The sequence below is a fragment of the Chaetodon trifascialis genome, chromosome 8 (genome assembly GCF_039877785.1).
Source record: "Chaetodon trifascialis isolate fChaTrf1 chromosome 8, fChaTrf1.hap1, whole genome shotgun sequence".
Lineage (NCBI taxonomy): Eukaryota > Metazoa > Chordata > Actinopteri > Chaetodontiformes > Chaetodontidae > Chaetodon > Chaetodon trifascialis.
This window is the reverse complement of record NC_092063.1, coordinates 20,119,853-20,137,912: the sequence shown is the minus strand read 5'-3', so window position 1 is coordinate 20,137,912 and position 18,060 is coordinate 20,119,853. Positions and strand designations below refer to the sequence as shown.

The 18,060-nt window shown below is 42.2% G+C and overlaps 1 protein-coding gene across 1 annotated transcript in view; it reads right to left on the bottom strand.

The window, feature by feature from the left end:
* The window catches only part of nphp4 (nephronophthisis 4), a 154,934-nt gene that overhangs the window by 30,915 nt on the left and 105,959 nt on the right, over nucleotides 1-18,060 (bottom strand). Inside the window, exons 14-17 of the mRNA XM_070969495.1 lie at nucleotides 17,790-17,981; nucleotides 14,961-15,148; nucleotides 7,114-7,274; nucleotides 5,965-6,148 (exon numbers count right to left, since the gene is read on the bottom strand). Coding sequence (XP_070825596.1) covers nucleotides 5,965-6,148; nucleotides 7,114-7,274; nucleotides 14,961-15,148; nucleotides 17,790-17,981 — 725 coding nt within the window. The remainder of the gene's footprint in view (nucleotides 1-5,964; nucleotides 6,149-7,113; nucleotides 7,275-14,960; nucleotides 15,149-17,789; nucleotides 17,982-18,060) is intronic.

Below are 18,060 nucleotides of genomic sequence, written 5' to 3'. Positions count from 1 at the left end.
GCTCTGCTGGCAGTTCTTGAGGTTACGGCCACAACAAACCCCTGATTTACTGGCCCTCAGAACAAATGGGAGCAAGTGCCGAGGGGGTTTCAAAGTAGTCTGCAATATTCGATTTCTTCTGGCTCCCTGTTCCAGGCCACTGACCTTTCAGAATAAGCAGATTTCCCCTCACCTCAGGGCTAAAAGCAAAGTTGATAAAGTCGGGTCTTAATTCGCCAACAGCAAGAGCTTTTAATGAGTGAGACATACTGTATGTGCAGCCCTTGGGGAAGTCACCTAGTTAAACTAATTGTTAGGTAAATTTCACTGATATTTTGTTCCACTAGTGGCAGCTTTAGAGAGGATTCTCTCTACTCTCTCCTGCTGCAACAGCCAGTCTCTTCAGGGCTTATCAGGCTGCAGCAGATGAGGAGCACTGTGAGGTCTGGAGAAGGTTCTAATCTGTCTCCTCTACTGCGCTGAAGCAGATACATGCTTTCTGTTTGTGTGCGAGAGAGTGTGTGCATGTGTGTGGACAGAGCAAAAGAGAGCAAGAGAAAGTGAGAGTTAAGAGAGAAACGATACAGACGCAACTCAGTCAGCAAAATGATTTTATTTCAATAGGCTTTCCCTTCTGTCACATATGGGCCTTTTTACTGTTGGCAGATATTACCAACATGTTTCCAGATTGGGTAATAAAAGCACTCACTGTCTTAATCTTTGGCAATGAAGCTAATATTACCTTTTTATGAAGCCAAACTCAAATGATATCTGTGTAAGATGGAGTTGGATCATCAAAAACTATTATATAAACTGCTGCAGCCTTGGCTTAGACATACTAGCATGAGTTCCGTCACAATAAGCCAAAATAAGCACTGAGTTCTTTGCATTAAAGCTACCCTAATCAATATTTTTCTAGCAATGGATCACATGCCTGTGTGTAGACGTCGGTCATAGTGATGAACCCACAGAGAATTACTACAAACTATGTAGTTTCATTCAGTTTCATGCAGCAATTTACCATCTTTCGACCAGTTCAGGGTGTACCCCGCCTCTCGCCCATTGTAGCTGGGATAGGCTCCAGCCCCCCGCAACCCCGAAAGGGATAGGCGGTATAGATAATGGATGGATGGATGGATGGAATTTACCATCTTTCAGCACACTGTTTTGGTTATCCAGGCCGCATTTCCCTGTCTTGAAAACCTTGTTTCCAGTGGGACCAGGCAGCTTAAAAAAAAAAAACATATGCTACGAGCTTCGCACAAACCAGTACGCTGAAAAAAATATGTTACTAGCTGGAGAACATACTGAAGCATCTCACAGCTAAAAAGCCACATATCTTCAAAGAGCGCCTTGTTATTGCTGCTGCTGCGGAGCTGCTTGCACAGGACAATAATTGTTCCAAAGTGCCAGTTTGTTTGTCATGGAGATGAAGAGAAAACCTCTCGTGGAAACTCAATCATAGCAAGTATCTGTGATTTGACCTTCAAGACGGACATTACCAAGTGCCTCTCAGAGCTGAACCTCACGCTCCAGCCAGCTTCTCGGCTCTCCGGTTAAATTGAAAAGTGAAATTAACACTGTGACAAGTACAACTGAAAAGAGGAAACACATTTTCCTGGGCTGCAAGACGAAAAGTCTTCTGTGACATCTGAATATGCCAGTGAGTGTATTTGCTATGCTGTTTAACGTGGGACCAGCTCATGTGCCTGACAACTGAAAACACAAAATCATTAAGCTGCAAAGCAACGACCTACTACTGTGAGCACTGCTTTTCAAAACTGACTCTTGCAAAGACTTGGTTTTGCTCAAGACTGACTGACCAAACCTGGAAAAACAGCCAGGAGTAGCATCATCATCACTGCTCCCATCTGACATCAGACGCACCTTCAAAGAAAAGTAGATCAAGCTATTTAAGAGGGTGACACATGTGTTCAATAATTTAGTATGGCCCTCAAAGGATGTTATCAAGATTGAAACAGTTCTTGATAGAAAAAAGGTCCCCCACTCCGGCACTAAGCGTGTCACCAAAATTATTAAGAATTATCCTCCAGGGACCATGAACGTCTGTAGCACATCATATGGTAATTTGTCCTGAACATGTCAATATACAGAAGCTTACTCTGGATACAAGGATTTTCAACATTGCCTTCCTCAAGTCCCACTGCTGGCAGGAAAATGGTAATGTACACACGTAGATGCAAATAAACAAACACATCTGCAGTACATGTAAAACAGAAATGTTCAAGGCAAGCGTGAGCATACAGAATCCCAATGAAGGGACCATTGCTTTCAGTTCTGTATATATGTACCCTTCTGTCATGTGCTTTCTTAACTTGTTCTACAGCCTCAGAGGTGTAAATCTATAAAAATGGCTTGTCTTTCCTTGCTTCTTTCATCCTTTGCTTTCTAAAGATGTTTCTGACCCGTCTGTCATCTGTCTGTGTTGTGTTTGCTTGCCTGTTTGCTTTGGAAGGACAACATGCATTAATCACCGTTAGCAGACCATCAATTAGACCACAGCATCAGACTTTGGAAAAGCTCTGGGCTTCACATCATAATGACATCAGGGATTATAGAGACCATTCAGTGTTTTCTATCTTCTCTCTTTGGGACAAAGCTGCTCACACATACTGATGACTCCGCTTTGACTCAGCAGACTTTGGGCCAAGTAATATTTTCGAGGGGTGCTACAAAATATTCATAGCAGCTTCCAAATGTTGAGCTTTTGCACAGTTTTCAATTGTGTTACAGTTAAACATCTCTCCTTAATGTATTTCTTCCCTCACCTCTCTCATCATTTTCCTCTCAGAGTTCATGTGGATTTAGCAGATGAAATCAATAAAGCATCGTAGCTTTCCTCTGGATTCACCAGTCGATCAGTTTCATGGGACGAGCAGGCGGTCGTCATGGCTTATACACTCCTCATCTGCTCCTACAGTTCTCTGTATGGGAGCAATGTTTTCCTTCCTCGAGACCTCAGACCAAACACCCCACGTTCCAGTGACAATTTTGCAAGTCTCTATTATTCTGATTAAGCCACTTCCTTTAGTCATTTATGAGACTATTAATAAAAGCTGCTTTACAGAATGATTGAATAGGCCTGACAGCGTGTATCATTACCATTTAATTAATTACATGTCAATCCTACCTTGTGATGATTAAAAAGGATATCATTTGGTGTTTCACTCTTTTTCATTTGGAAATGACAGTCTGCCACTCACTTTTTCCAATAAAGCCTAATTCTGATGAATTCCCAGCGGGTTGAAGTAAAGACATGATTAATAGCATGCATGACTGAAAAAAAAAAGGGAGAGAGCAGTGTGTAGTCAGGACTGAATTGCTTGTGAGTTATAGTGACATTGTTGTGGGGGTCCACCTAATTATATAAATATATGGATATATGATCACACTGCTGCTCTGACTCTCTCTTTTCAACACAAATGCTGTTTTAATTTCCTAATTCATTTCAATCACTTCCCTTCTGCCGTTTTTCTGAGTGCTGCTCTGTTACTTTCACTGAAACTCAACATTTCCTCTAGATGTTTCAAATTAAAAGTCCGGTGGGAATGGGAGGAATTACGCCCTGTGAGTCACTGGACTGGAAGGCTTTTAATGTTATACATATGTGCAGTGAAGTGGTGAGTTTAATTGACAGCTGCTTAAACCAAACTGGAGAATGACAAGTACTGAGACTGTTGTCCAACTCCACTGCTGGAACTAGTGGTGTGGAAATGTAGAGTATGCTGAATTTATGAAAAGAGTTTGCAGACTGAGTTTGCATTGAGGATTGTTAATAAATATAGTAGAAATATGAGAAATTAGAAACAAAGGCCTCTGTCTTTTATGTGCTTTTTCAAACAGGCCCTGGTCAATATTCAAAGATTTACAGAACACATTAAACTAGTCAAATCATCTTATAATAATGCATGGCTACAATATAATCAGCACATTCATCTAAATCGAAAAGGTCACAGCAAAAAGACATTTCAGCCTCACTGAAAAGAGCCTTTCCTGCCGTGGCGACACGTCTTGTCACACTGCCACACACCACCTCTTTTGTCTCGCACTCTGCGTCATCGGCCATTTTCAAGCAGCTTTCCTTCACATCTCAAGCTGAAATCCAAGAAGTCTATCTGAACAGTGTCAACACAGAAATGCAGCCTGCCTTTAAGCTTGGCCATCATGCAGTTTTGAGTCCATCAAGAGGGGATTTAGAACCAGTAAAGAATCCATACAGAAGCCATGTAATCCTTCTATTCAACTTGAAAATCACAAAAACTGGAGTTCCAGGGTTCTCACATGATGACAGTGATATACTCTACCTGTCCGCCTCTCATTTCCACCACCCGTGTCATCAGCCAACCTGTCCATGCTCTGCTACACCTGTCTGTCTATATGTCTACGTGTATGCATGAGTGCCTGCTGTCATGGCATGTATGAGTGATTTGATATGCATGTGTGTGTGTGTGTGTGTGTGTGTGTGTGTGTGTGTGTGTGTGTGTGTGTGTGTGTGTGTGTGTGTGTGTGTGTGTGTGTGTGTGTGTGTGTGTGTATGTCCTTTGCATTAAATCTCTGTTAAAGTCTTCATACAGGAAATGCATCTGTCATACTGTGGGCAACTTCTGACCCCCCCCCCCCCCCCAGCAGTGAGTATTAATGACCGAGCTTCATATCCTTTACCACCCACCAAATAAGAGCGCTGATTTATTACAGCTTGATGACTGATGCAGAGAAAGAGTGAGACACACAGAGGATATAGAGGTGGTGAGAGAAGACAACAAACAGCCAGACAGAGGGTGGAAGAGAGAACGTGTGATAGAAAGGTAAGAGGTAAATGGATGAATAGGAGAAAACAGGAAGACTGTGATAAAGAGCGAAGAGAGAAGTGTGAAAGGCAGCGACAGATGGAAGCAGAAACAAAGAAAAGTGCTTGCGAGTCCTCCCTCCCCAAATTGATTCTGACTGTCGGCCAGGGCGCCTGATGGATATCTGAGCCTTGATTGGAATTTACATGCCAGACACAATCCTCCTCCTTCCATCCCCAGCACACCCAATAACCCACTGCGCTCTCAACCTGCTTTGAGTGATAAGTGCTGGCATATTTAGCCCCAACAATGGTACTCTGCAGAGTTTCTGAGGCTGGGAGAATGATGCATTGTTTATGAGAGGGAGTATCGTTTCAACAGTTGATTAATGGCAAGCGAGCTATCATCAGCTGGCATCGCACTGTGGGGGCGCGCCAGACCCAAATTGGATGAGCGCAAGGGAAGAGGGAAGGTGTTCAGTTGCTAGACGGAGTGGAACTATCACATCAAGATATTTCGTTCTGGCACAGTGTTTGCTTTGCGAGCCTGCACACCTCCAGAAAATGGGAACTTTCAACAGCAGCAGCAGCAACAACAGCAGCAGCAGCAGCAGCAGCAGCAGCAGCAGCAGCAGCAGCAGCAGCCCGGGGGATTCACTGTCATTTCCCAACTCTACACATCAATAAAAGTAAACAGACAACATTACTTCATAATCTGAGGCTCCAAATGGAATATGACCTGAATATAAAACACTCTTGTAAATATTTCAGAGGTAGAAGTAGATTTGGGTGATATTGAAACTGGATGTTTTTTTGTTTTTTTTTGAAAGCTACGACAAATACAAGTTCTTCCTTTTCCGGGCCTTCTTCACATTTGCATTCATGTTTCGGTAATGCAGCTACTCAGCCATTCACAGCCCTCTCATCTCGTACATCCCATCACTCTCAACCCTCTTCTGTATCCCAGTGGGGGTGGTACTAGCTTGGATCTATTTGATTTACGAGTTTCACCATGGGGGTATGCGCTAACAGCAACACAAAGTGAGACTACAATCCGGCTGGTCAGATGAATTTTTTACCAAATACTTTCATTCATCTGGCCTGAGCCACATCAATAGCTGGTAAACAAAGTAGTTTCAACGATCAGAAAAGAAAAAAAAAACATCAGAAAAACATACCTATGTTGCCTGTGCGTATGTGCAGCCGGCCCCTGACAATAGTGTGGACTGTCATGGGGGTGAGAGATGACTGTCGACCCAAATCTGCACTCGTCAGCAGGGTGTCCTCTCCCACGTAATCGGTGGTCAGAACCTCCACCTCATGAAGGGCCTGCACTGCCGCTTTACCTTGACGCAACATGTACTGGGGATGCAAAATAGGGTGTGAGAAAAGAAAAGGAGATGAATTTATTCACAACTATGCGATAAACACAAATACACTCACCAAGACATGAGGGGGAATGAGTAAAAGAGGGCAGACGAGCAAGAAAATGAAAGCACATGTTATGAGGAACGGTTGGGAGAACGAGTTAGCAGCAAATGAATAGGGTCAAATTCAGAGCAGCTCTGCTCTGTTATAAACTCCTCCTTTAAGTTTTTCTCATTACATGCTTTACAAATTTCACGTTGCAAAACAAATCAATTTTACATCAAGTTTGGCAAAAGCATTTCTGTCCAATGGCTAGAAAGAAGAGCTGAAAAGACCAAATTAAAAGAACTTAATATGTGGTTTGTTGTTTATTAGAGGTTAAAACAGAAAATTTGCTTGGGTCAAATCCTGGAACAGAGCACACAGGGAGCAACACAAAAAGTACTGGGTTTGTTCAAAACAAGACTGAGCTTCACTCTGGTGCATTTCCTTTTTTATTTTTTTTCATGACCTTTTCCTATTAAAGACACACATTTGAAAAACAGCCACAACATTTGCACATCTCATTAAATAAGGCTTTTGTGCCGGTACCAGTTGACAGAATAAAACCATTTATAACATCTATTTTGACATGTTTTGTGTTTTTAGGGACACCTGGGTAATACAGTGTTTTTGCATTTGACATTCTATTATCAGAAGCAGTTTTCTCTGCAACGCCTGGTTCACTCTATTAAATGTGTTAAAACAATCTGCAAACGCTGCATGAATCCACGACAGATACACTGCGTTACAATGAAGGATGACAAAGCATGTGTAAAAGATATGTTTTCTTTGTTTTTCTAATGCTCAGCTCTTCTTACGATGAACACCAGGGGAGCGGGAATCAGTGTTTGTGTTGTAACACTAGTTATCACAAATGATCACTTTCATCTTTGTAGATCTGAATCATCATCATCTACCTTGAGCTCAATGGCAGTAGAACCTATCAGGAGCAATGAGTCGCTGTCCCAGATGTCGATGTGCATGGTGTGGAGGGCCAGGTAACGCAGGAACCAGCGCTTCTCTCCTGGCCTCAGGAAACCATCATCTACTCTGAACTGCACCTGCAAGCCCGGAGAGCCTAGACAAGAAGAGAGGAGACTTCAGCGTGGAGGGAAAAACACACAGACTGTTCGAACACATTGAGCTGTAAAGAGAAGGCTCATGAGTACTGCACTGTCTAACAGAAATGTGAACACCTTGAGCACAGGGAGTACAGAGAGAACAACAAAAAAATGTGTCACTTTCCAAATATTAATGGACTGCGATGTAACACCATAACACCATCCTTACCTTGCTAGAATACTGCTGTGTTTCTTGCCGTGTTAATGCCACCAACTGTCTGTCAGAGGAACAGCATTAAACTGCTGGCTATTAGGCCTATCGCTTAAATATTGTGAATAAATTACAAAAAATGGGAACCCACTCATAAAAATACTGCTAATAGCACTACCAGTGGTTGAAAACTCCATGGCATGGTGGACCTATGATTTAGCCTCGTTCAAGACTTCTGGTTGGTTCAGCAATTCAAATCAATATGGCGTTGAGTTAATTGATGCTTGTTTTTCCATCTGGAAGAAACAGGCATCGATGACCAGGCGTCAATTAGGCATTCTGACCTGAGGACATCATCTTCCTACACAGCTAGCTAGTAATTAGCTAACTAATTATAGCGACAGAGAAGTATCACAAAAGGTGCATCTCTATTGGTTAGTCTAACAGTCGACAGACATAACAACTCTTAGATCAGCAGATTTCTTGGCTTGGACAACATCCGAGCCCAAGTGTGGATGTAGAGCAAAATAGTTGAATAATTGATAATGGATCAAAATAAAACAACAAGAAAAATGGCAGCTATTCTGATGATTGAGTTATCATTCAAGTCATTTCTTTTAATCCCAACAGTCCCCATTGAGGCTTCTAAATTGTGGAGATGTGCTGCATTTCTTTGTCTTAATCCTAGGTACTGGAGGTTAAGAAAAGAAAATTTTGGTTGAAACAACACCTCAAAAGTGCCGTACAGTCTGAAAAACAGAACCAGTGTATGTCTCAGCTGACATCAGAACACATAAAGATGCACCACTTGTAGAAGTCATGGATCTGATAACTATTTTAACTTGTCCTTCCACCCAGAGATTTGGAGCAAGAGCTGTAATACCTGTAACCAGCTGTCAGACTTATGGACAGCTCTGAACTGGTGCAGCAGCAATCCACTGGGAGTCATTAGGTCTGATGATTGCACTGCATGGGAGTACAATAACCAGGGAGTATGAGGCCATTTCATCAAATCAGAAGCACCCTAGGGTTCCTATAATTCAGGAAGATAATAGTGCATAACATACTAAAAACCTCAATAGTGATTTTATGAGCAGCAGGATAAAATCATGGCTTTAATCAGCACATCAACAATTAACACATTTGGACCTTGATGAGGACTGGATATTCCTCTTCATCAGTCAGAAAGAAAAGGTTTTCTTTTTCGAAGAAAATTACTAGACACACAGTTGATGACCGAAGCTGCTCTGTGGACAATGGGTTGCCCTGAACCTCATCAGACATGTATTATTTATATCATCAGCCTTTTGTTATTTTGTCCACTCCTGCCTGTCACATGCAGGCACAAGCACACAAGCCATTTCATCCTGATTAAATCAACTCAGAGTAAAAGCCCACATTCATTTTGAGAATTTAAAACAGCCGCCCTGTGATTCTGTGATCACGGCTCAGCCATGTACCGGCTTCAAATCTGACTCATCCTCTAACTCTGAGCATTTCAAATGAAACTGACCCCACCAGTGATCCAACTCAGCTGGTGAGTGGGTACCATGTACAGTCAGCTGCAGCCAAAACCCAACCTGCAGCGGCTTGTTATTGCTACAGAGTGTTTGTGTGTGTGTGCGTGCGTGCGTGTTAAAGGTGCGAGCATGTGACCCTGTGCCAACTTGACTCCCAAAATTCTCTCTACAGCCTCCCTCCAACTCCGAATCAAAGCCCCCACGCTGCCTTTCTTCCCATGAACTGAACGTGCAGAGCAGAAGCTGGCTGGACAGAAGCAGAGTTATGAGGACCTTTGGTGACAGCCCTGCTGTTTTAAAGAGACCACCGAGCCCCTCTGACTCTCTGCACACATGACCCAATAGAAAATGTTTCTCTTTTCAAGCGCACACACAGATATTCGTGCATTACGTGTGTGTGTGCATGTGTGTGTGTGTGTGTGTGTGTGTGACTAGTTCTGGCCATTTGTTCACAGACAGGTGATGTTGTTTGCTTCTGTGAGATGCACTAAAAAGCGTATACTGTTGTAAGGTTCTGCTTTCTTCTTACCAAGGCAGAGAAGCTTCAGAGGCAACATTTAGACCATCACAGACACTAAACCTCCGCACTGAAAGGCAAAATAAAATTCATCCGGGTGGATAGCAGCTGCTTAAAGCCAGCTGAGGCAGGTTAGAGTGAAGGTTTCACAGACTGCTGAATAAAATCCACCCAAACTACAATGGTTTTTCTGATCAGATATCTGAGGTGAAACAAAAAGAGAACAAAAATGTACTGACAAGGGGAACCTCCATTTTCTCTAAAGTACTCAACAATGACAGCGACAGACAATTATTGATGAAAAGCTATAATAGACTTGTTTGGCAGTACTCAAGGAAAAAGACAAAGAGACAAGGGAAGACACACAAAGACCAAAGCAGTCTTTATATTCTGTGCTGCTTAAGAACTCCTTTTCCTTTCGCCTAACCTACACAGACTCCCCAGCCCTCCTCAACCACCCGCCAACTCTCTCCACTTGCACCATTAATTCTCCCAGCATGCTCTGGGCTTGTGTGCAGTGGCGGGGTGGCAATAAGAACACAGAGGGAGCGCAGGAGAGAGAGAATGTGCCGTGTGTGTTTGCGCTCACAAGCGGGGAAGAGCTGACATATCTGGCCCAAGGGTTTTACAGGACTGTGTGCGTGTGTGCAGCTAGGTCTGCAGACGAGGAGCGGCACCGAGACCCCCACCCCCCCCACCTTACACACACGCACAACCTGGATGGCCTGCCTGGTGTGTACACAGCAGACCAGGCAGGCTGAAAATCCTGCCGGGGATCAACAACTCTCAACAACGCTGTGAAGGCTGCAGGCAAAGAAAACAGTGAGGATGCACAGGGTGTACAGACAGATGCAGAGACTGACGCAAACCAGAGCATCGCTGTAGACTAAGGCCACATTTACTGAGATATCCGAGGGAACATATGGGGGCCACTTAGGCTTTCTCACTGCAATATCACGGATATGATGCACTTTATTAGATCTGATATTTATTCTGAAATTACTCAACACTGTGATGGTTTTCTACCATAACACACAAAAGTAATAATCCAAGACTTTTTTGGATAAAAACATTTGCATTTTTCATTAGCTAAAGCGAGCTGCCCACACACTGACTGATGCATTATCAAATGAAGATGGTAAATATGAGAAAAACAACAGCATCAGCTCTTTCATCAAATGCCCTATGATGATATATGCTTATGTTCATATGGAAAAGACCTCTAGTGGCTGTAGACAAGAGGGAGGAAGTAAGGTGATGTTATTTCAGAACCCAAAGTCTACAGAGGACGGAGTTTGGAGGACCTGATGATTATGTATTCTGCTGAATTGACTAAAGTCACGCTAACGAATGTTTTGAATGCATTTCCTTCTTCAGAAAACATTTGCAATGCTGATTTTGCCCAGTGTTTTAAATGCAGCATTGTTTACATCCATGTTTACTTGCTAACAGTCTTTCTTTTCCCTGCTTTCATGGGCACACTGCAGCATATCTTGGCATATTAGCACCACCTGTAGATCCGTGGAATAGTGCCAACCCATCGGCAGGGATGTGCCGCATGCACTCATGGCATAAACAGCACAGCGACCCACTCATGGAAAAACAGCTTCATAACTACTAGATGTCAAAGGAGAAGCTACTCACAGCTGCAGTAAATAAAAACCTATAGCAAATGCTAGTGAGACTGTTCGAGCAAATAGTTATCATGTTGGGAAAAACTTATTTTGCTTTCACAATGAGAGGCCACACTTCATATTAAGGTACACATATTCACCATCAATTAGTTGCATATTGGCATGTATACTAATGGCATATTGGCTCTTTATTAGTAATTATAAAGCACTTATTAGTGCATTATTCCAGGGTTAAGGTAATTCATGTACAACAATTTCCTTACTCACTATCAATAAGCAGTAATTAGCTCGTTATTGAGGGGAGACCTTTAGTTAATGCCCCCGTATATTGTAGAATATGGTCATACAGAATAAGGCATTAATAAGTGCTTTATAAGACTAACAAAAAGCCAATATGCTACTAATATGCATGCTAATGAGCAACTAGTTAATGGTGAATACTTGTATCTAAATGTAAGTAATGTGTTACCAAAAATGTGTGCTTATCTCAAGGATGTATGACTCCAGTTAATAAAGGTACAGAGCCAAGAGAGGGAGGGAGTTTCTGGTAAGTTTAAACCAAACACAGAAACACTAAACACGTGTGTTTGGTGCTTTGTTTCAGTTGGTACATTGTTTATGGCACAAGCTGAAAACTGATCTTAACAGATGCCACAAAACCAACTGGAAAGCCACAGACATGTCAATCAAACACAGTCTGTACATGCAGTCAAGAGAAGAGATCCTATCAGGCAAGTGAACACAGCTGTGTGAGTGGGCCCTGGTTGTGAAGGGCATATACAGGATTATTCCAATGCCTGGCAAGTAAGTGCTAAAAATAGTACAGTTCACATATTGATCTGTTGTTACCATTAGCTACTCAGAACTTCCAGTGTGTCCCACTGCTGCTTTTTAAATCTTGTTGCAATCCTCAAAAAAAAAAAAAAAAAAAAAAACAACCAGCAGGAAGCAAATTACATTTTCAGTTGCTCTCCTGCGAATTCTTTTAATTGTTCAGTTTAACCATTTGAATTGCTTGAACATAATTGTGAACATGTCACACCTATTGCCTAAGCGAAATCAGTGGTTGAGACAGAACATTTTAACTTACATAAGATTAACAGCAGGATGCCAAACAGTGTCTCATCCTCTCTCAGTCTCTGCGTGTTTAAGTGCCACAGTGGGAGAGAGTTTGGGAGTGAGGGAGCTGATTGTCTTCTGGTCTATGTATCGCAAAGAGAGTGGGAGAAACATGCTGTCTTTGGCGGGGCAAAAAGCTGTTGCTTTAAATGGTTCTGAAGGAATACGCCAACAGTTGATGGTTTCTAGGTGGTCAAAATAGTTGAAATGAGACACACACCCATTAAAGTGAATGGCAGAGACCCTACAGTATGAAGGTGCAGGTCACTGGGTTGAGCAGGTCTCTGAAACTATTTTGAGTGGAGGGCACCGCAGAGGAAAACACTAGATTGGCTTATTTTACATTTTCTCAGGCAACACTGAACACAGCTCATCTCCACAATGAAGCAGACAGTACTGCCTCAGGGTATGAAGACTCACAAACCAGTGAAAATAAAAAACAAAAATCAATCAGCCCCATGCTACACGTTAGAGGAAATCATTTTGCCTGTTTTTGGGTCACTCACCTTCACAATGACCCTGAGCACAGCAACAGAAAGGCTTAAAATCTGTCACAGAGGAGCTTAAAAGTATTGACGACCAAGAGTGTCTAACGGGAAAGTCATGACCTTAAATCTACTGAAGTACTGTGATTAGGGTTGAGCCATCCCCACGCACAATTACAAAATATTAATGAGCTATCACTGCTCTTACGCCTCGACTGCAAAAGCTTTCGGCAGTATTAATTTTTCTGGCCACTTGGGGGCAGCAAAAAAAGCTGTAGACATAACAATGACATTTCGTTGGTGCCTCTTTATATACCCACCCAGCAGACATGCAGTCTCTGCCAACCACTGAAAACATCACTAGTTTCTAGATGTACGAATTTCTTCACTAATCCCAAACTTCAGTCAATAGTCATTTGTTCCATTGCTAATATCAAAATATTGATCAGTGCAGCTATAATGTAAGACTACGTAACAAAAAAACTTTACTGAACAGCAATGACGATGAACAGAAGTGAAATTTAGGATAATGGTACACTGAATTTCCCAAAACCCCTTTGCAGACATTATCAATAGGTATCCTGACTGAAAGAGTGGAAGGACAGCATAATTAGGAAACAACAAATATGTCTCCAGGTGAGGTACAACAGTGTGTTTGTCTCTTGTTTTTTTAAGATTTGCTAACTTTAACCACAGTATGCTAGCAGGCGTACCATAAGGCTGAAGTGAAAAAAAGCCCTGAGTGGACATGAAGACTGCTATCACTTGATGATTAAATAATGTCAAAAGAGCCTCCATGATGTCTTCAGTGACAATGAACTTTTATCGGACTTGTTTTATCTTGAGTTTTGTCTTTGTCTTTTCTGCCTTAGCATCGAAATGAGAAGCAAAATCAAGTTAGCTTTCAGTTTCCACTTCTTTTCTCCCCTGTGCTCTCGATTTATCTTCGATTACTCTGGTTTGAACATCAGGAACATTAAACAAAATTACCATCCCTCCAATAAAATCAGAGACAGAGAATCTCATATGCTTTCTGTGTAAATGTTTGTTCAGTCTCTGTTTATAATGTGATGTATTTAATAGATGAAATTTGTCATTTTGGGGGCAATTAGAACACATTTAGATAATGCTCACAAACCTTTCTCATATTTGCTTGTAATAACATTATAACAAAAGCAGTTTTAATGTCAGCAGAAATTTCTCTGAATCCACTCAATTAGCTAAACTTTTGAGATGCAAAGTCATGATAAAATACAGGATAATGATAATAATCCAAAAGAACGATGAGTCAGATTTTGGATACCTGAGGAAACAATTACCCAGTTGAACAGTAAGAGAAGCTGCGAGTGAACAAACTCTTCAATGATAACTGCAGCGCTTAATCCTTGAAATAAGGAAGGGAAGCTTTCGTAGTTCAGCAGTTAACAGTAAACAGGTGGAAAGTTTCCCAGCCTTAGAAAATATAAGGATCTGTCTGAATGTGAGAGGGCTTGGTGGAAGTGCACACTGGATGACACAGACTGAGAGAGACGTAGAGACAGACAGAGAAATATTGATGGAGTTAGGCTGGAGTGTATGTCTGGGGAATGTAGAATATGGGTAGGCGTAGGATTGGGGTGGGGTGGGGGGGGTTGTTTGTGTGTTCAATATCACGCTCTGTCAGAAGCTGTAATATCTCTTCCATTTCATTAGTCGTTACATGAATAGACTTGACATCAATCAGCGCCCGCTCGGCTGATTGAAAGAGAAGTGCCTCAGCATCAGAGAACATCATGGAGCATCATGGAGCGAGCTTACAGTTTGTAGACACTGATTGGACAATGTAAACCTGGAGAGCCGTAGAGACAAATCACAGCCCGGCTTTTAGCCCGAATCTGTAACAGATGTACGACTCCAAGACTGTTTGGAATCAATACCAGGGTCTTACAAGAGTGGGCATACGTTTTTATATGGAGTACATGAATGCATTTTCCCACCTTTCGACATAGACATGGACCACCAAACAACCGTGTAAGCATGCATTAATAGCATAACTCTCTGCGGTTTCACCCTGCTTATATGAATGGAAGTTAATTGCTGTCTGAAGGGTAGGAAAAAACGATTCATTCAAAACCTATGGTCCACTTTAATTGCACTTTAATTGCATTTAAAATACTCAAAGTGCATCCAAACTGTTGACTCCCCATTTCAGTGAGGAAATAAGCAGTGGATCCTCACCAGAATTGACGGTGCCGTCTTTGTTGATGGAGGCGAGGACGCAGGGAAGTGGATCACCAACTTTCTGCTGAACCTTGTCATTGGTCAGTAGTTTGAGCCGCTGCGATGTCACTGGTGGAAAGCGGTAGAACTGGAAGGTGAAGTAGATGTTGTCAGGCCAATCAGCACCGACACCCGCCATTGGTATTCTGTCAAAAGACAGGGGTTGATAAATATTCAGAAAGTTATGATCACTCAAAGTGCAAAATTTGAATGTAATGCTGCAATGCTGTTTGTAAATAAATGTACAAGCGATTGATTTACTACCCCCGCTATTATCAATTAAACACTAACTGTGATATTTTTATTACAAAATCCATGTGGGGAGTAGAGCGGCATGCATATTTGAGAAGACGTGCTGCAAAATGTCATTAACAACCTGGGAGAATAAATCACATTTCAGCTAATGATTTACCTCAGACAATTCCAGGAAAGAAAAAAAAATCTAATATGCATGTCTCGCACGTCCTACCAGAGCCGGTAATTCAGCTTTACAGCTACTTAAAAGTGAAAACCCAATAATCAAAATGAGGATTAGAACTTAAGGGGGTAAATCACACCTTAAAAGTGGCTATAAATTGGACTGGTGATTGAGTAGGTACAAACTCAGCACTACACCTCTGATTCATAATAAGCTGATAGCTTGGCTCCTTTTCAAAACTGAAGGCAGCATGAAAACTGGCTATTAGACTTGTGGGGGACAGGAAATCTTGAATGTTAAAGCAAAAAAAAAAAAAAAAAGGTAGAAATCTGGTTATATTCTGTTGACACAAAGGCAATTATTGTATGGATTTTTGTCCTCAATGGGACTCCTGTAGAGAAAAAAAATTAGTTCACACACTCATATACAAATCTAAAGACACACCTCAAACTGCTGACGGCCCACAAAAGGTCCTGGTGAGCCTTCGAGCACTCGACAGCATTGAACACAATAAATAATGAGCGAGCTTCACAATGAGCTTCTTTCTGCTTCCGTCTGATAAACAGATTAGCAATCAGTCACCGGGTATTCAATAATGAGGAAGAAAGACAAGGCATTTGAAAACAAACAGGGAGTAGCTGGGAGGCCCCCCACGACTGCAGACAGGCCATCAGAGCCGGAGTCTTCAAAGTGGAATCTAATAAGAGCGGTGTGTGTGACCTCCCAGTCAATCACACGCTCTGATATTTCACTGTTAAAGATGCTGCCGTGCTCCATCTTCACAGAGGGGCTGGCATTAATATTCATTCGGTAAACAGACAATATTGATAATTATGGCGCCCGGGTGAGAGGTAGAAATTACACTGCCATCCGCGGGCTCCCTGCTTGCCTAAGTGCTGCTGCTGGTGCCTAAACTCCTGTCATGCATATTTGTTCTAATTATGAGGAAACCCCTGACCCATTCTACAACGAGCCACAGAGACACAATGTATGTTCACGTATCAGGTCGCACTTCGGATTGTCTTAAGATTGTCTTGAATGAAATAAGATTTCATATTTTCACAACAAACAAATTCAAGTAAAACTCCATACCTTCTGATATTAAAATATCTGCTTTATTCCACTGTCTCCTGCTGATAATACGATACAGTTTCAACTTACCCAGAGGCTGTAAATATTTGCTGTTATAATCTTACAATAACAAGGTTTTTACAATCAAACTTCCTTCCAAGTGGCCTGCAGAAAGGAAGTGATTTAATTGGCAGCCTGTATGTGAGGAACGGTGTTGTGATGCTGGAGGCCGGGGAAAGCTGGAGGTAGGGAGCATGTAATTACTGACTGCTCTGCTCGCCTGTGCCTGATGTGTGCACCCACAACTATGGGAACATGGTACGTTAAAGGGGAACCAATAGAAGTTTTACTTCCATTTTTCCTCCAAATAAGTTTGGCTAATCTTGGGGATTGTTTACAACCTGCTCATGCCCTTCCTATAAAAACTCCCTTCTGATCTACAAAATTCATGCAGGTACCATATTTTTTGTGGAAAAGTGTGAATTTCGCTAGAAAGGCAAAGCGTTTGCAGAGATGTTACATGACGACATGGCATCCCTTGGATAACCAATGATAAATTCAAGTGAGTGAGTCTGCTGTCATTTCTCCATCTCTAAAGTCTGTTATCATGCAGGAGGAGTCAAAAGAACATTTTGATGAACATATGTTAATTCTAATTGGAAACAAAGCAGATCTGTCCATTCACACGTGACACTGAGAACAGTATTAGACATCACATGTCTCTTTGCAGGAAGAAATGACATCATATTGAGGATGGTACACAGGAAGTCCTGGCAGCATGGCAGTGAGTCTGTGACGAACAAGACAAATGTGAATTGGGTTTATCATACTGCTGACAGTGCTGATGACAAGATAGAAGGACACAAAGAGCGTTGTGTTGTGTGCCCATCATTCAGCAGCCCACATGTGTTGAGGATGACTGGAAGCACTTTGTGTGTGCATGGCTTAAGTGCACTGAAGTGTTGGCTGCAGTTCAATGAAAAAAAAAAAGAGAAATCTCAAGGCGAGCAGGGCCGCGTCTTTGCCCTTCAACCAAAAGGGACGTCTCTATTCCTGTAAACGGTTAAATGGCCGGTGGCTCAGTGTACAGTATGATGCAAGAAAAGTGCTATCAAATCAACAACAGTTCTGACATTTCTGGAAACATATTATATTTACTGTAAGAAGCATATTGCATGCATACAGGCCTAATCTATAGTAACATTTATGACAACAGCAAATACATTGTGCAGTACATGAGCTGCTATCAGTCAATAGTAACTCTGCAGCCTCTAGTGACCCAGCATGGCAGACCTCACCTGGTAAATGCCAGAAACTGGAACACCAACAGGTTTCCCTGCAGAAGGTCAGTCTCTTCGCGGTGGGGGTCAAAGGGCATGGGCTCTGTGGGGTCCAGGACTTCTGCCACCTGCCCACTCAAGTCCACAATGTCGGGGAAGCCAGCGGAGTAGAGGTGGGCCTGTGAGCTCCTGGAGCTGACTGAGCAGGAGCTAAAGGAGAAGGGTTAAATTAGGGCAAGGTTCAAGAATCATGAGTGCACATCCATCATTCTCCAAGCTGAAAAGACTC